This window comes from Setaria italica, chromosome I (genome assembly GCF_000263155.2).
Source record: "Setaria italica strain Yugu1 chromosome I, Setaria_italica_v2.0, whole genome shotgun sequence".
In the NCBI taxonomy this organism is placed as follows: Eukaryota; Viridiplantae; Streptophyta; class Magnoliopsida; order Poales; family Poaceae; genus Setaria; species Setaria italica.
In genome coordinates, this window is record NC_028450.1 from 27120230 (window position 1) to 27143195 (window position 22966).

General features: G+C 44.9%; 1 protein-coding gene and 1 long non-coding RNA gene across 5 annotated transcripts; both read right to left on the reverse strand.

Annotated features, from left to right (window-relative positions):
• Window positions 1-723: 723 nt before the first annotated feature.
• Window positions 724-2649, reverse strand: LOC105913801. 2 transcript variants are annotated; one of them, XR_001163289.3, is made up of 3 exons: window positions 2120-2649; window positions 1884-1968; window positions 724-1202 (listed from the first exon to the last, which is right to left on the reverse strand). It is a non-coding gene; the product is annotated as an uncharacterized LOC105913801 (long non-coding RNA). The 2 variants fall into 2 exon arrangements; XR_001163288.3 differs by having other exon boundaries at window positions 724-1968.
• A 2632-nt stretch (window positions 2650-5281) lies between these two features.
• LOC101771795 (F-box protein At5g03100) lies at window positions 5282-9973 on the reverse strand. Of its 3 annotated transcripts, XR_002676560.1 has the most exons (7): window positions 9814-9970; window positions 9292-9712; window positions 8767-9164; window positions 8152-8304; window positions 7863-8064; window positions 7224-7262; window positions 5282-6459 (listed from the first exon to the last, which is right to left on the reverse strand). XR_002676560.1 is itself a non-coding variant. In XM_022824642.1 (6 exons), exons 1-5 carry the CDS (start codon window positions 9942-9944, stop codon window positions 7231-7233), a joined length of 1464 nt encoding a protein of 487 aa, XP_022680377.1. In that variant the 5' UTR covers window positions 9945-9973; the 3' UTR covers window positions 5282-6459; window positions 7224-7230. The 3 variants fall into 3 exon arrangements, 2 of the variants coding, with proteins under 2 accessions (XP_022680377.1, XP_004954981.2); XM_022824642.1 differs by having other exon boundaries at window positions 8767-9712; window positions 9814-9973; XM_004954924.3 differs by having other exon boundaries at window positions 8767-9712; window positions 9784-9970.
• Window positions 9974-22966: the final 12993 nt, after the last annotated feature.

Genomic DNA, 22966 nt, shown 5'->3' on the forward strand with positions numbered 1-22966 from the left:
ACATGAACATGGTTTGTGTACACGTGCTTGCATGCGTACGTGATGATTTTCTTTTTTTACAAGAATACAAGCTAGAACGGGAGTACGTATCTATGTAGAACTAGTACGTGCAAACTATGGTAAATATTTAGACACTAGAAGTAGGATAAAGAGTTACCAGTTACCACAATTTGGCGTCAAGTGTTTTAGAGAAATTAGTTCCTATGACGGTGAGAGTAATTTATCATGGACCAGTTATTGGCTCGGATGATAATCACGTTGGGGAGTTAGCATAATTTGGCATCAAGTTTTCGAATAACAAATTACTATAATGGCTATATAAATTTACTATGGAGTAGATACGATAACTCGAATGGTTTGAGACGATAAATTAGGACGAGAGGTTACTATAATTTAGAGTCATTATGTCCGAGGAACCAGTTATGGTCGTACCATAGTCGGTTTAGTTATGATAATTTGAATGTCTCGAGTAGATAATTAGAATGGTGAGTTACCACAATCCGATCCCTTGTCAAGCTGTTCCAGGGAACAAGAACTGTGACGACGAGACAAATTTACTTTGAAATAGTTAAAGATAATTTGAATGGCTCAGGACGATAATTCAGAGTTACTATAATTTGATGTCAAGCGGTTCCAAGAAAACAGTTACTATATAATTTGGTCTATATTGAGCTTTTACGAGTAATCAGAGTCCATGTTACAGAAAAACAGATCTTTTCAAGGTGAAGGTACCGGATGGCTCCTGCATTCACAAGTTCTTTCATTCACAATCAGGGTCCATGTTACAGGAAACGATATGTTTTGAAGTTAGTATTAGACAGAGTTAAATTGGAGCAATATGACTGCCGAATTGGCTGGATTACAAATGACAGCAGCGATGCGGTACTTGCAATATATCATGCCAAGCAGGAGGAAAAATATTGAAATTGATACAATCTGGATTGCTTTGCTTGCACATTCTACCTGGCATTGCAGGTTTGCAGCACAGCACATACACACTGTCTTCGAAGGTGCACATCACACAGCCAGCTACTTTGAAGATCTTTCATATGTTTTGCTGCATGCATTCGTCATCATCCTCACTTTAGTTGGGCTTCTTCAGATAGCCCATGTGATGGAACTGGCAGCTCCAATGCTCTTTGGGTGCTCTGTAAAGTAAATGATTGTAGTCTCCACTGCAGTTGCCAATGAGACACCATCTCCTAAAAATCATCATGAAAGGAATAGCAGTAATAAATGACATGAGAAATTTACTAAGCTTTCATGATATATTGAAATATGTCAGAATAATAATTCTCTACTCCAAGCAAACCCATAAGTAGCTAGCTAACTGGCACTGGTTGCCACTGATGCTGAGCGGCAGCCAATGAAAGCCATACTAATCCACTTCACATCTTGGAATTATCTATGCCATTTTCACAGATCGGCCAATGATGCTCTTAATCTAGTATCCAGCCAATGATGCTCTTAATCTAGTATCCAAGCAGTGGAAATCACATCATCGTATCCTATTCCTTCTATGCCATTTAATTTTGAAAATAATTTCTTAAAATTTACTATAATATGATGTATTAAGAATAGTGCAATGTCACTGAATACCTTGAAATCTGAATGAAAAGATATGGATGTAGAATCGAAATTCAGATGATATGGCTACTACAAGAAATCCCAATTCGTGACGGCTAAATAGATCAATGGAAAATGCTAAAAGGAATAGACGTACAGTGAGGAAACAAAATCATGATCTAGAGGGAATCAGCTCCTAATCTAAACGAATGTCTTGAGGCCTAATGAGTATGGGGGATTTAATTTGCCGCTGCTCAACTCTGGAGCCTATGGCCGCAGGGCTGGATCCCCGATCAATCCAAAAGAAAATCAGAAACCTGAATACTCCAATCTTCTGTTGCGCCCAGATCCACCTGGATTATGTCGGACCATCGGCTGCTACGACACACACATCATGGACAGCTGCAGAGGTCGAACGGGGAAAATTGATTGAAAGTGTGGTAAAGAAGTATATTCAATTAATCAGCAACGTACGCTGATAATCAGACCAAAACCAAAACAAATTCGAAACGCATGCGGAATAGGGGATTGTTGCTGTCGCGCGGCAGCTCACCTGCCTTCCGATCCCCTGCCCACAAAGCAGCCTCACAGTATCACCGACGAATGGTCTCGTGCACCGAGGAATCTGGATCCGGAGCTTCTCCGGCAGCACATCCTCGATGCAGGCCGGATCGACGCCGTTTCTGCCGAGGGCGGCGGCGAAAGGAATCGATGGGGATGGGGATGGGGATTTCGGGAGTTTTCCGGCGGTGTGGATTAGGAAACAGGCACAATTTGTGGGGATAAGGAATAGAGCAGCGGCGGGTCGTCGGATGGCCAGGGATAGCGATGCGAGCCGATTTGAAGCTGCGAGTGTGGGACGGGATCGTCGCCGGCGGCGTCTGGCGGCCAACGAATCACGCGATGGAGATTTGGGTTTGTGATGGTCAACGGGGAACAGGAGCAATTTGCGGCGTCGGGTACTATCGCCCAGAGCCGAGCCAGCAGAATTCGCGCGTTGTAGCTGACGAGCGGAGCCGAGCTGGGTAGACTGGGAGGAGGGTGGTTCGCTCCGCGCCTGCGAGTGGGCTAGGTGGGACTGTGGTCGGGCCACGTTCGTTGGTTTGGACCTTATTATATATATGTATATATATATATATACATATATAAATATACATATATACACACACATATATACATATACATATATATACATTGATTTCTATTTGTTGCTCTGCGCTTACAATTTTTCTGCTTTTTACTATAAGATAACACCCTAGTATATGGTCGATTTTCTGTTTAGTGAGATCCATTTAATTCTAAAGGCTGAAAATACACAAGCCCAACTTTTGTGCCTCTATGGGCCAGAGGCTTTCTTTTAGAACAATTACTAACATGCCATCGGGGGGGAAAATTCTGAACGCTGTTATTCATGATTCATGAATCATGAATGGGTGTGCTTCCCTAAAATTTGACATGTAGAGGATATCATACCTTGCTTCTTGTTTTTAGTCGGTGTAGATGCCAGAAATTAAACTTGCTCCTAATAATAAGGTTAATAAGCGTGAAAATGTATTGGAATTTAATACATGGTTAGTACACATCACTGGCTAGTCCCAGTTTTATAAGACTTTGGTGAAAGGTGACCAGTAACCAAATGTGCTGATGGATCAACCTTGAAACGGCCATTCAGTTTTACATTGCGGTATTGATCAAGCAGTGATATGAGTAACATGACTGTGCTGATCGAGCCGGCCGGCGAGCCAGGAGGACGGCCACGATCTCGTTGGTGCGGCCGGAGGAACAGGTCGCAGAGTCGCAGTCCTCGCTAGATCCCGCATCGCGCGGTGTGGGAGCTTGCCCGCGATGTGGTGCAAGCTGACGATGACCGGCAGCTACCATGGTCCTGGCGGTTGGCGAGCTCGAGGAGCAGCGACACGAGAGCCAACCCCGAGGCAGAGGTAGGAGTTGTCTTCCATTGGTGCGAGTTGGCAAGCTTACGCGTCTGGGCAGCTGTGGACTGAATATCATTGTGACAAGTACAGTGCTCTGATTCGTGACCCCGGCTTCATACAACCCACACACAGCATTATGTTGCAGTTGGGAATCTTTAATTGGATTCTTCAACACAGGACACCTGGGGAAAATTCAAGCCTTACCCCAGATTTTGATCCCACAGATTCATAGGACCCAACCCACACACAGGTTATTTGCATGCACAATGATATCAGCAGTATGACTCCAGTAGACGCCAGGGATCACAAGTTTTCAATCATCAATATATATCCAAACTTAAATTAGATTCAAAGAAGATGAATCGTGCTCATCACATCATATTCGCTATAGATCAATGCCGTCTTGCATACATTGGCCAAGAATTTCTACAATCATATATCCGAGTGAATGGAGCCGATGTGAGACCTACATTCTCGGAGGACAACAGCCTCATGGCTGCGAAAGTACCCAACATTCATTTATTATTAACTAGCAGAAATGTCCGTACGCTGCTACGGGTTAGTTCCGTTCTATGATCAATTAGACGGTGCATAGAAGGGTATGTTTTTCTCATCTTCCTGACCAACAACCACTCCAAGGTCCATCCTCTGATTAGGCCCAAGGCCCATTAAACCCCATCACACACCAACACGTTTGGTAATTGATCCAATCATCAATCCAGCCGCTAATGAAATTGATTAGCACGAGATGGTTCGGATCAAACCAATTGCACTATTTATTTGATTGGCTAATATACTGAGGATGTGGATTATGCATGTCTTCCAGAAAACTCCTGTAACCGCTATGTTTCTCCCAGACGGTCCATCCATTGCTGCGCTCAGGTTTACCCCTCCGCCTCCTTATCTCGATCTCCTACTCGGTTGCTCCGCTGCCGCCGTTCGTTCTCCTTCCCCTTGCTTTCTCTTTCTCCCTTGTCCGTGCGGACCAGCAACGCCAAGTCAGGGCGAGGTCCTCCCATCGGAACAGTAGCGCGCAAGCTTCCGCGGCGAGCTCCCCCGCGGGGAGTGGCGGCACGCGGTCCACCGGGGCAACCTCTCCAGCGAGGAGCGGCAGCAAGAGGCCGGGGCACGCTCCCCCTCGCTAGGAGCGGCGGCGCATTGGGCGAGGTTCCCCCACGGGAGCGACGGGGAGGGGCAGTGGCTCCTGCCGGGTGCAACGGTGCGAGGCCGGGGCGCGCTCCCACCATCGTGAGTGGTGGCACGCTGGCCTCCAGGGCGAGCTTCCCCCGCGGGGAGCGGAGGGGAGGGGCCGTCTCGTCTATATTCTCTATTCTTGCACATCTCTCGCCCTGTCGTCTCGATCTTTCGAATCCCCTTCTTCCCGGGTGCTTATGCCTCTTGGCCGAGCCCTCACGTCTTTGCAGTGGGCAACCGGCGCATGAGCGGCGCATCAAGGATGCGAGACGCGCTGGACTACAGTGTGTAGTGGCAGCGCGTGGTGCTCGCCTTCGATTTGGATCTTCTTCCTCGTGTCTTTTCTATTCTACCAGTTCGATTGGGGATGCTATGTTGATTCTGTGTGAACCCAGGACATCAAATCAGGTTTGGACTGATTCATGAGGATGGCGGCGGGGTCACGTACGTCCCTTTAACTTCAAGAACCTCAGGCCAATTGCAGTAAAGTTTGAGGATCTTTTTACAAAATTATCAAGAACTATTTCAAGAACTGCGGGTTGATTACGAAAAAGTTGAGGGAATTTTTTACAAAATAACCACGACGGTTGGAAGAAACAACCGCTCTTTATTATTAGGCAGAGATAGGAAAAAGTCCAAATTACTACCCTCAACTATGACTGAAGTCCATATAACCCTTAAATTGTAAAACCGTTTACATAACCCCCTAGATTTTCAAAACCAACTCATTTTTCACCTTTAGCGCCAATCAAAACTGATTTTAGCCACATGAACAGTGGATTTGCTTGTGTTTGATGATTGGATGGCCACAACATCGGTCATTGTCCACATCTACCGCTGGCTGGCCCTCTATGCACGGCCATGCACGGCCACACGTCCCTCCTATTCTCTTCTTTAGCGAGTCAGCAACACCTTCCTCCTCTGCTCCTCTCTCCCGTCCGAGTAAACAATCCAATCCATGGAGGCCAAAAATACCTGCACTCCTCTGCACCACACAGCTCTTCTACATCCATATCCAAATTTGACAGCTTTAGCACCGCCTTGCTCTTTTCCCCTCTCGCCTCCCCTATTTTCCTCTCTCCGCAAAGCAATCCAGCAGCAACTAACTTATCCAAGTCAAGCCACAACACCTCCTCACGCAAGCAAGCGGCCACTCAAGGCCAGCTCACGATGCTCCTCTCCTGTGAGGCTGTAGACACTAGGACTGGAGCGCCTTTGAGCTATCCCGTCGCTCCCTGGTGACAGTGCTACGGGTTCAGCGCTGCACCAAGTAGGCCGGGGCTCGACGCCTAGCGTAGCGTGCCCGTGCAGGAGCTCCTTCGACTTGAAGCCATCATCGTGTCTGTGCCGGAGCTGCGGTGGTGGACTGTGCAGACTATCGTCACGACCAGGAGCTTGGCGCCCTCGATGACTGTAGGCCACCCGCTAGCCCTTCATCGAGCCCTCACCCCTTGGCAGAAGCTCTTATTTTTCGGCGTCAAGCCGCTGCCTCTGTTGTAGCAACAAGAGGAAGATGTCTGCATGACATGTGAACAATGATTGATGCTGTGGCTATCCTAATCATCAAGACAAGCAAATTTATTGTCTACGTGACCAAAACCAGTTTGAATTGGATGCAAAGGTGAAAAGTAAGCTGGTTTTGGAAACCCAGGGGTTAGACAGTTTTATAGTTTAGGGGGTTACGTGGACTTCGGCAAAAATCGAGAGACAGTAGGTCCATTTGCGTGAGCTTCAAAATCTTGTCCACTCTGCGTGAGCCTGCAATCTGTACAAAGACAACCGGAATACTGCATGAGAACTGTGAGGGTTGTATGGCTTGATAAGAGACTGTGAAATACAGGAAATCTTTTTCAACAAAATTGTCTAAAAGAAATCTATGAACGGATAACTTTAGATGACATCTGACCACTTCCCCCTACTAGATGTGATTGAACTCCATACAGATGTGCCTTTTATGCAGACTTCCGTACAGACTCACGTTCAGTTGCAAGAGTAGAGAACACAAGTTTGGTGGAGATAAATCAACTGTATATTATTTAAAAAAAGATGCATCTGAAACAACATTTTATATGCAAATCCGTTTGGTGTAAAGGAAACAATTAATTGAATATGCCAATGATTTGATGATAAATGGAAGCATTAACAGTGTAGCTCTGTCGGATTCCTTTTTCTAACCAAACATAGAATTTGCATTGTTTGATTATTAATTGCAAACCCAACCAAAACAAAAAATCACCCAATCTAGGAGATCGGCCAGTTTCTGTATATCATCAGCTACGGTAATTCAGAATTTTAATCAATGAGGATGTCTTCACTCTTTCCTATATACACAAATGTACAGATTGCACAGATATAAGCAGAAAAGTCTTATGTCTGAATTGCCAGCTATCTAAATATTATCTGCATTAGAGATCATTGGGATAAACAATCCAAATTAATCAAGATAGAAGATATCTTGTAAAAACAATAACCACAAAGTGCAAGATAAGCCATAAAACAATATCCATGTAAAAAGAAAATACTTCTTACCTCCAGTTTAGCTGAAACCAGTGCACACCAAATTGACGTCTGCAAGGAAATGTTAATGCACAATCAACTCAGAGGGAACCCATAAGCATGTCAGAGGAAAAATTTACTGACTTAGCAAGTAAGCCTTGTGTATGGGAAATTGTCTATTTGTCTTCAAAGGATAAGATATCCATTTCCATCAGCATGGAACTTTATTTTAATATTGTAAAGCTACGAAAAGACTAATACGGTATGATGGCACATTATTTGCTTTCATGTTTGGCAAGTAATCTTAGCTAACATGAGAAATAACAGGAACAATGACAGGGCCATATGGGGCAACTGTGTTTGACACTGATAATACACACGCACAAGAGGAAGCATAACTTCATTGAATAATCAGAACTAAAGTGGAACAGTGGATAACCATCACCTATACTGATTCTTGGTTTCAAGAGTAGAAACTGAAGAGCAATTTAAAGCAACTAAATAAATTGCACTAGACAAGAGGCGCATAAAGTGAGTGTGCATTCACCTATCTTTCTGCCACACACACATTTCCTAACATTCACATTTTTTAAATTAGTGTTCTATTCTCTTTGTTCTTGGAAATAGATGATATACATAGAACAAGCATAGAGTATCAAGTGTTTGGCTTACATCCAGATCCGGAACTTCTATTAGTTTGTTGGATCTCAATGTGATTCAGTGGTATGCCATAGGTATTCAGGCTACTTAAAATTTTGTGAACCCTCCCATCGACCTCTTCACATTTGATTTCAACTATCTTAAGATGATGGGATGCAAATGGCAGCTCCAATGGGTTATATCTTCCATCTGTTTTCACTGGATATTGGGATGCCTACAGCAAACAAATATTATTCCAAACAGATCAATCATCAATCATTGATGGTAAGTTCAATAAGACATCAACTACAACATATCATACCATGTAAAGTTGAAGAGTAAGCTTTTCCAGGGCTGGCGAATGTTGGAGGAAACAAATCAATGCATTGCAATCAGCAACACACCACTCATCGAGTAGCAAAGTCTTTAACTTGGTAAATATAGGGCACCACTTTAAATCCCTATTGAAAACAAACTAGGCAACATGTAAAGGAGCCAGATCAGAGCAGGAAGTCGGTAATTCCAATGACAAATATATGCTTGGTGAACATCTGTTAGGTAAAGTTATAAATTCAAACAAACTACAAGGAGGAAATGAGGAAAATATAGACCCCTATCTTTTTTATATTGTATCTAATTTATAAGTAAGAATATACTTTCCATAATGAGTGAGCCATGCTGAAATTAAAATCAGTCAAAAGTCACTATCTAGAGATATTATATATTTTCGTTAGAATTTATGTAATACTAGAACCAGAAGTTTTGATTGAATCACTGGTATAATGGTTTGAATAGTGAACAGAGTGCAACACACATTAGCGTACAGCTTCTCTGTGAATTCATTTGACAAAGCATTATTGATTGATGAATTTACCTCACAAGAGATAAGAACTGAAATAACAATAGGAGATAAGTGGGAATGGAGTTGCGAGCATACCACACCAGGACAAGCTGACAACTCCACGTGTGTTGCTTCCGACAAACCTTTGAGAAACACACAGTTGTTGCGGTTACCATCAGACCCGTAATAATATCGACAACCCTCACTAGAATCATCACCGCAATCGCCGGTGCCACCATCAATACAGTAGTCCTCAGAATAACCAGCAAGGCTGACAATTGCTCTTTCTAGGGATGGTATGCATTCAAGCAGAGGAGTCCTACCATAGCAACGAATTAGCTCCAGTGAAACAAGACTTGGCAACGAAATTCTGGTGCGGTTTCCCCGGCGAAATTCACAATTAATCATGATTAGTTTCTTCAAGGATGCAGATAGCAGTTTGCCAGCATTTACGAAGCAGTACTTCATCCTCAGAACTACAAGTGCGGGACAGCCTGAAAAATCAAGAATGCTGTCGTTGGCATCAACGCAGGCAAGCTCTAGCCTCACGAGGTGCTGGCTGACGAGAGGCAGATGAGGTAGACAGAAACTTTCCAATTCGGCAAAAGATAATCGGAACACCTGGACATTGAGGCGCACAGCATCCATGATCCAGTGGCTCACGTGCTGCTTCTTGGCAAGCAGGAAGTAGTCAAAGTCGAAGTCGCCCGCATCGAATTTCATCTTGCATGACTCCACTGGCGCGCAGCTCCCTCGGAGGCTGAGCAGTCGGTCCACGAAGGCGACGAACTTGTCGGCGTCGCGCCACCCCTTGACGCCGGTGATGCGGATCCCCGGCGCGGACCTCCAGAGGTGGCGCCAGCGCCGGGCGAGCACGCACGTCCGCACCGCGTCGTGCGCTGGCAGGAGGGACAGCACGTGGTGGAGGACGCCCTCCGGTAGGCCGCTGATGCGGTCCGTGCCGCCACACGCGGTGGACGCCTCGTCGTCCTTGCTCCGCTTCTGAAGCCGCATTCCGTCGAACATGTGGCGTGCGTCCTCTCTACAAGGCATCGGGTGAGCAGCTACATGAGGATTGAAAGGGCGCGGATGGAGAATGAGAGAGGCACGCACTAGGGAAGGAACGCGGATGGCCTTCCTAACCTGTGACACCGTCTGGCCTCCTCCGCCGCCGCTACTCGCTCGCTCGGCGGATGAGCGGGGACTGGGAGGTCACCTGGCCAGACCGTCAGAGAATGAGAGAAGTGAAGATGGAATTTCGAATTTTCTTCCATGGAGTACTCCTCAGTCCCTATGGGAAGCATGCTGGTCAAATTTTTTATTTGTCACCGTGGGAAGCGTGCTGGTTAATTTTTTTTTAAGTTTAACTATATTTGTAGAAAATATTAGCAACATTTATATTTTTAAATAGATTTATTATAAAAATAGATTCATCGATCTATCTAATTATACTAATTATGTATCATAAATATTAATTTTTTTTATATATTTGGTCAAAGTTAATTACGATTGAATTCTAAGATGTAAGAATGACAGGGACGGAGGGAGTACTACGCTAGTAGCACACAATAGTAGCAATGTTTACATGTTTATTATTGTATGATAAATGTTTTTCTACAAAGGTTATTGTTTATCGTTTTGCAAGATGGTTATGAACAAATGAGCTTTATGGTTCTGTAAGTGTAACTTCCTTTTTTCCACGAAAATGCTGCTTGAGTAACGTGTTTTATTATGTAGGATAATGCAAGGTCAACACAAAAGACTATACACAATACTACATTGGCACTATGGCAGTTACCATACCATGGCGTCAATTACCACATCACCATCCTATTGGATTACTACCCCCCCCCGGTCACATAAAGAGTGAAATTCCAGTATTTTTAAAAAAAAATTAAAAAAAAAGTGCAATCCTAGAAAATAGATCTAACTACCTGTCTAATTAAGTGGTTAGATCTGATTTGTATGTCAAAACTTACTGCACGTGACCAACAAATGAGAGCATTAGAGTCTTTTCACGCTACTACTAATATGTTTTAAAAAATTAGAATTGCACTCTTTGTGGGATGGAAGGAGTATCGATTGTCATCTTTCTCGGCGCCACGCTAAGAGTATTCATTTGTGAGACGGCATCAGATGGCTCTCACATCACAGCATCAGATAGGCTATTAGATCACTCATCACTGCGATCACATCAGCAGGCCTCTGTAGTCTGCCCTGCTCGCAGAAGTGCAAGTGCAATGCAGTCAGGCATTACTCATCCGCGCGGCCAGAACTTGTCGTCCCCTAACCACTCTGCAAACCACACCTAACACACCTAAAACGTTGTGCGAACTAACCCACAGGCTGAATCTTAAAAGAATCCTATCGGACTCTCGTTCTCGGTGCTTGTCCATCGTCAACCGGCGCCGCCTAGGAAGCTCACGCCATGGTGGAGGGAGCAGCTCGATGAAGAACATAAAACTTGAAGAAGCCGGTGGTTAATGGGAGAGGAGAGACACGTAAATAAATAAAAGATTCTTACTCTTTCTCCATCTGACAGCTACACAGGTATTGATGGAAATATAAGTACTTTTAGTTTTAATTTAATCTAGAAATGAATCATGAATACGATGAACAGATAGCAGATTAAATTAGACATGTCTACGTAAGATCTAGACAAGTCTATCATTGCAAATAGAATCACATATTCTACCATACTATCCAGTGCTATCAGACTGCAACAGATCATAATAACTAATATGGAAGACATAATTTGAGATAAGAGATCGTAACGTTTCTTTTTTGATGAAGATCGGCTCCTGGACGACTACCGGGTACAGCAGGCGACGACGATCAGCAACCTGACGTGGTTCGCGATGGCGAGTGACGCCCAAGTGACGAAGAGGTAGACGAGCTGTGGTGAAAGAGTTGACAAAGAACTTGGCGAAGCGGAGGAAGCGATCGAGCAGTCGCGCAGAGTGCTTCCCAAAAACCTTATTCGCCCTCTCCCAGTGTAGGATCACTGAAGATGACGGTTCCGGAGACCTGCTTTCCCAATCGCCGGTGCACACCGACAATCGGGATGGAGTAGACTACGGTGGCGGCGCAACAGCGAGAGGAGGCAAAACCCTAACTCGAATAGATCTGTTTTCGGTAGAGTATTCGCCCTCTCCCGGTGCAGGATCGCTGAAGACGACAGTTCCGGAGACCTGCTCTCCCAATCGCCGGTGCACGCCGACAATCGGGATGGAGTAGACTACGGTGGCGGCGCAACAGCGAGAGGAGGCAAAACCCTAACTCGAATAGATCTGTTTTCGGTAGAGGCCAGTAGGTCACATATATAGGAGGGTCCACGATTCCCACGTCGCGATCGTGATCTAAACCGATTAGGATTCCATATATCTCGCTGACTTAAAGACCAAGTAACTAAAAAATAAAACGGTAAAAGGAAACTACTCCCCTACAAGGTGAGGGGTCGGATTTTGGCAGACCATCCCCACCCCACCCCACCCAGCAAGGCATGGCGAGCAAGTGCACACAAGTAGAGCTCTCCTTCTCTCCCCACACACTTAGCTTGGAGGAGTGGAGACAACTTCCATATTTAAGTTGGTCATCCTTCTCCTCCACTAGCAATGTGGGACTAAAGACTTGCACTACTCCACCTCTTACCCACATGGGCCTATGAGATTTATTTGGAATTCTGAAATTACTACGGGCTAGACCCATTATTTCAACCGGTATAGGGTGTATGCCTACTTTCTTGTGGTCCATTCGCAGGAAATCGAACGGTGGAGGACACCGACATCGCGGCACACCAGCGCCAAAGTGAATTAGCGTTTGTGAAATATTTTCTTAGACGGTTTAGTGGGCTCCCACATTACAGCGTCAGATAGGCTATCAGATCACTCATCAGTACGATCACATCAGGCCAGGAGCAGATACACAGGGGGCTAGGCCTACATGCTCAGAGATAACAAAAATTTACCATGTATTAAGGAGGTGGAGAAGAAAAAAGAGAGGAAAAAGAAGACAAAGGAGGTATTAAGGAGGTGGAGAAGAAAAAAGAGAGGAAAAAGAAGACAAAGGAGGAAAAGAGGAGGGAGATGGAGAAGAAAAAAGAGAGAAAGAAGAAGGAAAAGAGGAGGAAGAAGAAGGATAGGGTAGATGACCCTCCTTAGAAGCTAGCCTGCATTCGCCACTGCATCAGGCCTCTGGAGTCTGTACTGCGCGCACAAGTGCAGATCCAATGCAATCAGGCGACCCAGCCGGGACGTCGCGGAGGAGAGGCCAGCCCGTGGAATCGTGGAACGGACCCAGCAGGAGCCACGAGCTAGCGCGAGCGAGGGAGGAAAAGCTGGTGGCCCGGTGGAGTCGCGCGTGCGGCTCTCTCTGTCTGAATGTTGTGGCCCGCCGGGCTGGTCAGTGGTGAAAAACTATTGAACTATTGGGCTGGAAGAAATCAAGCTCAGACGAGCATTTATGGGTCCAGAAGCAGAAGCGATCGACTGGCTCTCTGTATGGGCTTTGCAACTGGTAGCCAATAGAGATTAGAGCCGTAACTATCCACTATCCTTTTCAGTTGTCATCCGGCAATGCAGTCTTCAGCAATTGTTTGGGATTTTTTTCTAAAAAAACTGTTTTCGCAAATAAAAAACAAATGATTGGGGGTTTGTGATGTTGAATTTTCCCCACAGGCCACATCAGCGCGGTGCCGGTGCATAGTCTTTGCCAGTAGAAGTGAGATGAAGGTCTTGCAGCAAACTTAATGCTGTCCATTCACTGTTTCCCTCAGCTCCCCTTCACATAAATAGAGGTGTCATTGGTACAAATGATTTGCTGAAACAGTAGTTAAATCAATCTGTCAGATCATGTACACACCGATGCTCGCAATTCCTTTTTAGAAAAAGGACGCTCACATTTTTTTAGGGCAAAAAAAAAAGGATGCTCACAATTCTGCATACATGGAAAAATCATTTTTCATTATCTTGATCTGATGTTTCATTAGAGTGCCCTACCGACATCGTTTCACTGGTGGAAAAGTGAGCATTAGTTTCGGTTGGATAGAGTCATATCTCTCGAATATCCAACTGGGACTAATCTTTCGGTACTAAAAGTCCCCCTCTTTAGTCCCGGATCACTCACCCGGGAGTGAAAACCATCTTTAGTCCCGGTTGGTAATACCACCTGGATACCAACCGGGACTAAAGATCTTTTTTTTACCCTGAATTCTTTTCCATATTAATGCTAATTGTTGCTTCACACACACATATATATACCTATACGTATACATCCTTAGCGTACACTATTTACACGTATACGCTCGTATTGTATGCATGTCATATATATATATATATATATATATATATTTCATGATAGTATATGCATAATATTAATTATAACTACTATATATACAATAATTTGTCTTCTTAATTCCTAGGATCCTCCCGCGATGGAGTTGCTCGATTCAGCTACTGAATGTCCATCGTAATAAAATTCCCCTTTGGGATTTATCACCTCATCCACCAGAAATCCTATGAGACTTTCTTGGATTGCTAAAAGACTATCCTTCTCCAAGAGTTCTTCGCTAATCCGCCACACCTGTAATTTCGAAATATGTGAATGTTACACCAATAATTAAATATAAGGATCTAGAAAATAATTAATTATTAATAGGTTTATTTTACGTACATTTATATCGTTCGATAGCACCTTGTCCCTCACGAAATGGTGTATGTGCTCACAGACTAGTATCCACGTAAAATATTCCCTTGTTCCTATCTCAAGCACTTTAGCGGAAAAATTAAGTTATGAAATATTCGTGTTACAGAATATACAAAATGTGCAAACTTCATACATACCGGGAAAGTTATACTGAATGTAAGTTTTTCTTTGAAATCACCACGGTGATACTTACGGAATTGTTTCCATGCGCTGCGAATTAAAATAATGAATGATATAGTGTTAGGTGAAAATTTAGGAAACAAAGTTTTGCATAGAGATAAAGGTCCAGAATTATTACAAGTTAAGCATATCTTGAATGTCTTGGTATTCGTCCTTTAGTTTCCTCAATGAATCAAACACAATAGCATTGCTTTTATCAATCATAATTATAAGAAGAATCCAGTGGTAACTGTGTACATAAATATTCATATTAGAACTAACTGGTAACGAAAGGAAAATGAAAATAGACAGTACCCGCACTTACTTAAAGTTTTAAGGCAGTAGTATGTATTGTTTATAATTCTGTTACTCCAAGAATTTATATATTGCGCCCAATGTAGACTTTAGTTTATCCTGTATCTGCTTGTGGTTAACAAGCGTTGGGTCTATGAAGCCAACGTTGAAGTAGGATTCTAAGCGGCACATCTGAATTTGCATCCTACAAAGTTAGTGGGATGACACACACACACAATAATGACCTGAGCTAAAATTAACATCTAATAAACACACACTTACAGAACTCAGGCGCTGATAAGAGATACATCAAGGGTATCTTGATGGTACACTTCATAAATATCCTTGAATTCTAATCATAGCAGTTTCTCACCTTCACCAAAAAAATCAATCGGTTTAACAAGAAGAGCGAACATGGTTCTGTCATTGACTGATTGCTCCATGTACCACTGATGGAATTCATACAACTTAGTTGTGAGCTTCTGTACCAATTCAGGCCTGATTAGAGGCTTGCCTAACTCAAAATTCCATTTAGGTACAATCTTTTCTGGAGGTGGCGGTTTGTCTTGCCCTAGAACTTCAGCAAGCGAGAGACCTGTCTCTTCCATAAACTTAATGATCTTGATTTGTTGTTTTAAAGGCAAAGCTACTATTTGTTGAGCTTCTTGATCTGCTTGCTAATCTTGTTGCCCGAGCTGGGAGACAGTACGACCGAACGACGACTCTCCTTGATTTTTCTTTTGCCAAGACTTAACTAACGAGCGATCGTAGTTCGATAGTAGTTTCTTCTTGACTTCTTTTTTCATGCCAATAAAAAACTTTAATTTGGCTGGATCTACTAGCTTAGGCTCCATCTCCTTCGCTTTTCTTTCTGCAATGATTTTTTTCCAACCACTCCCTTACATGTGCTTGCGAGCCTGCTCCAATTTCTCACGAGTCATATCGCCTGCTAGCTTCTTAATAAGTTCACACTTTTCTATTTTCTTCCTCGATTCTTTCGCTTTTGGCTGCCTTGGCTTGGAAGGCGGTGGTCATGACTTCTTGAGAGGTGCTGCAGGTGGTTCCTTGCTCGCACCAGAATGTAGTCCCAACACTGCAGACGGTGATCGAGGAGGGGTGTTTTGGTCATCGTCGCTCCCGCCTGTAGGATTCGATGGTGCTGGAGATAGTGATCGAGCAGGATGCGACGATCCCGGTAGTGACGACGGTCCTGGAGGTGGATGTGTTGGAGATGACGGCCTTGAGTTCTGAGGAGATGGTGGCTGCGGGGGATCTATGGGAAGAAACGATGCCTCCTGGATGGGGATGATGATGTAAAGTTTGCGCCATAGAATGATAACGTGAACTGCATCTCCTAGTGTCCTTTCCCCGTTACCTCCTGGGAGGTCGAGCTCTAGGCCTTCATATTTACTTTACTATCACATATATGTTCTACCCCAACGGTGGAGTAGCCAGGTGGAATCGCCATGCCATGGCTTGTCTGCTCTAGCAGGATTGGTAAAACACTTCCGTACGTCACCTGTACATGTAGGAGAAAAAATTATTAAACTCCTCAATTGAGATAATTGTATATATTATATATGTGTATACATTAATAGTGAGGTTGCTAAATGTTCCGTACAGCTCACATGAGGTGCGCTGAGTGATGCCATCCACAGGGTACCGTTGGTTGTCCTGCACAACCACGGGTAAGCTTGACATGTTCTCATCGGGGACCCTTGTGGAAGCACAGCTGCTTCGGCATTGAGAAAGACTGACGATGACAATGGGATCCGGCAGTCCTTCAGATTGGGCCATCTCAGTAACTGCTGGGGCCACTTGCCGATTAATTTGTACAATTTTCCTAAGTATTTAGGGTGCCTTTGGTTGGGCTTTCCAACCTGCTTTTGCTTTTGCAAAAGCCAAAAGCCAACCAAAGGGCCTAAAATCTCTACATGCTTTTGCCCAAAAGCTACTTTTGCTCTAGTACAAAATCAAAAGCACCTTCCCCCTGCTTTCAAGTGCTTTTGGGGTAAAAAATTACCCACCTGCCACTAATTATAAAGGTAACGATTCATTTTTTTGCCCCGATCTATTTCTCCCGATGCGTCCGTCCGCTCCTCCCCGCATACCCTTCCGTCTCTTTGCGCGCCGCCATCGGTGGCCCCGCACCCCGCCACCCGTCGCCACCGGACGCCGTCCGCTGGCCCGCCATCCGCCGCCCCCGGTCGCTGGTCCGCTTCCCGCCGACCCAACGCCCCCGGCCGCCCTCCACACCCCCGTCCCCGGACGGCCGCCGCCCGATGACCCCGACTGCCGCCGCCCGACGCCCGTCGCCCCAGGTCGCCGGCTGCTGGCCAGCCATCCGCCATCCGCCGGCCCGCCATCAGCCGCCCTCGGTCGTCGGCCCGCCGCCCGGTGCCCCCAGTCGTCGGCCCGGCGCCCCCCGTCGCTGGCCCGGCGCCCCACGGCCGGCCGCCGCCCAACGACCCCCCACACCCCGCCGCCCGTCGCCTCTGGTTGCCGGCCGCCGGCCAGCCGTCCGCCGCTCCCTGCTCATCCATGTTGAAGGATGGCATCGTTGTATAGAACTTTTGATGGATATAGTTCTATTTATGTGGACCAATCACTTTAATGGATGAAAAACATATAAAATTTATTTTGTTACGAGCAATTTGCATATAAACACACTCACAGACCTTTAGGGGCATTACAGGTATTTCTTACACGGCCTACAGTTTCCCAGCTCCTCTAACCAAACGGTCTTCTGCTTTTCCCACAGCTGCTTTCTCACAGCTGCTTTTCCACAGCCCACAGCTCACAGTAGCTTTTCCAAAAGCCATAGCCCAACCAAACACACCCTTAAACTACTAATTTGTACTAATTTATACAATTTTTCTAAGTATTTAAACTAATTTGAACAATTTTCTATAAATATTTAAACTAATTTGTACTAATTTTTGTAAGGATTTAAACTAATTTGTACAAGTTTCCTAAGTATTTAAACTACTAATTTGTACTAATTTTTCTAAGTATTTAAACTAATTTGTACAATTTTTCTAAGTATTTAAACTAGTTTATACCAATTTTCTAAAAATTTATTCTAATTTATACAATTTACACATTAAACTGACTAAAAAATGCGGTTTGCATCAGCAAGCCACGGTTGGGTGGAGGGAGGGGGCGGCGCCCGTACCTCGCGGTTAGACAGGGGGCGCCGGCGCTGGGGCAGAGCGGCGTGCGGCAGCGGGCCGGTGAGTGAGGCCGGGGGACGGTGGGGCGGCACCGCGAGATTGCGATCGACGATGATGACAGTGGCCGGGGGCGGCGCATGTACGGCTGGGCATCATTCGGGTGCTGGGCTCGCGCGCGGCACCTTGCGGCAGCGGAGAAGCTGGCGGGCCAGGGGAGGAGGAGGGCGTCGGGCCGGGGAGCTAGGGCGCGGAGGCGAATGGGCGGCCAGGCCACGCATGCGAAATGTGGCAGTGGCCAGGGGTGCTCCGGGGGATGGCGCCGGGGAGCCAGGGTGCGGAGAAGACGGCAGTGGTGTGGAGGCCAGGGAGCGACGACGATGACGAAGGAGATGACGGTGGCGATGGAGGCTCGAGGGGGAGGGCTGACATTGGAGAGGAGGCGACGGTGGCACCCGGCCGGTGTGTGGCGGCGCACAAGGGGAGGCTGGTGGAGGGCGCTGGGGGTGCCGCGGTGCGCGGAGGCAAGGGGCAAGGACGACGTCGATGAGGACGGCGCAGATAAGGCGGGCCGGCGGCGGTGGTGATGATGAGATGACGGCCAGGAGACGGAGGAGACGAGGCGGCTGTGAAATCTTCTAAGTCTGGGAGGAGGAAGAAGGCGCGGATATTTATACCCCCTTAGTCCCAGTTGGTAATACTCAATATTTTTACAACTAAAATCTTCATATTCAATATTTTGAACATGCAAAAATATATTAAATTATCAAATAGTTATTTTTACACTTTATTGATAAAAAACTCTTGTAATAAATAATTTGATCATGAAAAATGTATCAATTGTTTTAAACCTCATAATAATTTTAAACCTGTTCTTGATGGAAGTCTTGATTTCCTCCCCCTTTGCATTTCCCGCACAACCTCATAATAATTTGATCGAATAATAATGTGATGAGCCAAAAACTCACATAAAGGATAATCGTATCTAGTGCATTACATAAATGAGTTTTTCACATCACTAAAATATAATAAAAAGGTTCTGATATATGACCATAAAGCATTACATAAAGGTTGTCTATAGAGCATTACAATGTAATGTTAAAAAACTTCTTGATCAAAGTTTCTTGGTCATGATCGCGACGTAAGTATGGAGCCTCTTTTTTTGTTAGCATAATGCTTGGGTCAACTTCGACAGCGAATGGAGGCATGCCATCAAATTGATCATAATCATCTGACTAGTCTATTCTGTCCTCGACTCCTACGATTTTTCTTTTACCTGGAAGCACTATGTGGCGCTTTGGCTCCCATGGTTTTTCTTTATCTTCTGAATTTTTCTTGGGTTTGCTAGACATGTCCTTCGTATAGAAAACCTAATGCACATCATTGGTAAGCATGAATGGTTCATCATTGTATCCAGTCTTGGTTAGGTCCACTATTGTCATTCCATACTGATCTTTCGTTATGCCACCTCCAGTCAGCTTCACTTATTGGCAACGAAATAGAGGGATGTTCAGCGATCCATATTCAAGTTCCCAGATCTCCTCTATGAAACCATAATATGGGTCCCATCTCCCGTTGCTGTCTATGGCATCTATACGGACACCACTATTTTGGTTGGTGTTTTTTTGTTTTGGTCTCTCGTGTAAAATGTATAACCATTTATCTCGTAACCTTGAAATTTCACGATTGTGCTAGAAGGTCCCCTAGCTAACCAAGCGAGTTGTTCATGAATCACAAAGTTACCCATAAGGTGTTGATGCAATCAAGAGGAAAAAGTATCCATGTGATGACGTATAATCCAGGCATCAGATTTTGTTGGGTATAGGAAAAATAGAATCTGCTTGTGTTCCTTGATATACGGAGCCACAAGGACGATTGTTGCAAAATCGTAAAGTGTGCTTTATGGAACAAATAACTATCATTGCTCAAACTTGATTTCCTACCAAGGGTACTCTTTCCCCGTAGCCTCCTCTCGTGGCATGATACTGGAACCCCAATTGAATTAATTGAGTCAATAAAATCAACACAAAACTCAATGACCTCCTTTGTTCCATATCCCTTGGCGGTGCTTCCTTCTGGACGGGCATGATTAAGAACATAATGTTTTAGACTGACATGAACCTCTCGAAAGACCACATATTGTGAAGGAATATTGGACCGAGAATAGTTATCTTTTTGACTAGGTGAATCAGGAGGTGCGTCATAATATTGAAGAAGGATGGTGGAAATACCAACTCAAAACTGACAAGATATTGTACCACATCATTCTGTAGTTTTAGTAGTTTGGTTGGATCAATTGCCTTCTGCAAAATCGCATTGAGAAACGTGCATAGCTTTACGAGCGCCAATTGTACATTCGCCTTGTTTATGAACAAACGCTTCAAACGTGGTATTATAGGAAAATACCACATCACCTTCATGGGAACTCTTTTCTTGGAAGACTGCCCCTCAACATCACTAGGATCATCTCACCTGATCTTACCGCACATAGGACAAGCAACCAATTTCTCATATTCATCACCACAATAGATGATACAATCATTAGGGCATGCGTATATCTTCTGAACCTCTAATCCCAGAGGGCAAACAACCTATTTAGCTTCATATGTTGTGGACAGCAATTCATTATTCTCGGGAAGCATGTCCTTTACAATTTTTAATATCCTCTGAAATGCCTTATCGGACACACCATTTTTTGCCTTCCATTGCAGCATTTTCTGTGTGGTACCCAAGCTTTTTATGCCTCTGCGTGCAATCTAGGTACATCTATCATACGCTGCAATTTTTTTGATTCCTTCCCAATTTCGCAGTCTTTCTTATTCCTTCCCCGTAGCACCTGACCAAGATCATCAATATGACTGTCTTCTGCAAACTCTTCTTCATCAGCCTCACCCATTGTAGTATCTGCAAAAGTTTGGCCTGTAGTCCAATCCGGAATATTGTTATCCTCCTCCTCTTCTTTGTCGTCTTATGAAGCATCCCCACATAAGTAGAGACTAAATGTGATACAAATATCAGTCCCAGGAGGCTGATAACACATTTATTTGACAGATAATTCAGTTACCGTACAACTCCCGAGGGAGTGGGCGTGAGAGCCACGCAGCGATAAGAAGTAAATAAACAACAGCGGCTAACCAAGTGACTGCCAAAAGATAGCACTCGGGACTACACGGCAGCAGCAGCATCTTGGAAGGGCCAACACCACAGGCAGCGTTGGGTGCAGACACAACCTCTACTCAAGGTCTTCGGCGATGTAGTCCGGGTCTTCCTCTGTAGTAACGAAGCAAGGGTGAGTACGAACGTACTCAACAAGTCCAACCCCATCCACGGAGGGGGATACAATCAAGTATATGCACAGGATAAATCAAGGATAGGCTAGAGTTTATTTGCAATAAAGCTAGGTTTTTCAACACATGCAAGCGCTCATTTTCAAACAAATTTTCATAAAGCTTTTGTTTAATAACTGAAACATTAAGTGGGGTTGATCCTACACAAAGGATCCAAGTTTTATCGCTATCGGACTCCCCGTCCACCATAGTGCACGGCACAACTGCCGGACACTTCCAAAATTCCACACACACGCACGCACACACACACCCAACAACCATGCCCAAGTGCTAGTTATGTGACCAAGCCGTAACTCGTCCAATACCGTGGACACGGCTACCCGGATAGGTTTCAACTCTGCAGAGGTTGTACACTTTTCCCACAAGTAGGATACCGCAGCACGATCACCTTAGTGCCGGTGCGGATCCTAACAAAGCCATTACCCACCTTAGCTAAGACTGGCTAGCCCTCACGGAAGCACCCAAGGGGTTCGCGGCTCGTCCACGAGACCGTAACCGGGACCTAAGTCACCAAGATCTTACTCCTTTTCCATGGGCTCCCGTTGCTCACCAGCACCCCTGAAGACTAACAGTTCAGCTAGTGGGATTTATGCTAAGCTGTTGCCCATACAAGGGTCGAGTGGTTGCATGATGGTTGAATTAGGCAAGATGACACATCAACTCGGTCCTTAACCATGACAAGATGGATATCTCCCGACATTACTCAACCACTAAGGTACGAGCACAACAACCTAGCATCCCACACAAGGAATACCCATCCATCCTGTCTGCACATTCCTTTCCTTTGAACTCGGAAAACCATTTTCCCAGTTGAACACGCACACACATTTATTTTCTAAATAAACCATTGTAATAGTGATTGAAGTTTAAGTAGCAATTTTCTAAGCGTTCTAGCAGTGGTTATCGTGTAAATAGAGCGGGTCATATTTAGAAACAACCATAGGACAACAAGGAACGTTCATAACAATCAAGGGGTGGCTATCCAACCATGTCTTGCAATGAAATAATATGCATTTTGTAAAACAGGCCAATAGGTTGGGTTTGAAAACTAGGTATTAAGTATGCATCAAAGGGTGAGATTGGACTTGCCGTCTTCAAAGCCTTCTGGGAGTTCCGGCTCGTGCTGCTGATCCTCGGGCTCGGGCTCGTGGTCAAACTCCTCCTCGGGATCCTCCTCGGGCAATCCGCGATCTACGGCACACACCAACGGACAAACAAATAAATAAAAGAAAGATCGGTTTTTAACCGTGAGCTCCGAACAGAAAACGTGAACGGAAAATAGGTAGAAAGATTATTTTTGGGAAATTTGGATATGGATCGGCGAAAGTATTCCGGAGGATGACGTGGTAAAATTTGGGATCAATTGGAGGAAGTTTGGCGCATGAAATGGCGGGTTAAACATGAATTAGGGGCTTAAACCGAGGTTTAGGACTGATTTATAATAAACTAGGGACCTATTTGTAAATACTTTTGGAGGTGGAGGGGCTTATCTGCAGAAGGGTTATGTGAGTGGTGGAAGGACTTATTGGTAATTTGGGAAAAGGTGGGGGTTGACCGGAGGCGGCCGGCCGGCCGAGCCTTGCCAGCGATGAGCCGAGGGCCGGGGCGGTAGAGGAAGTGGAG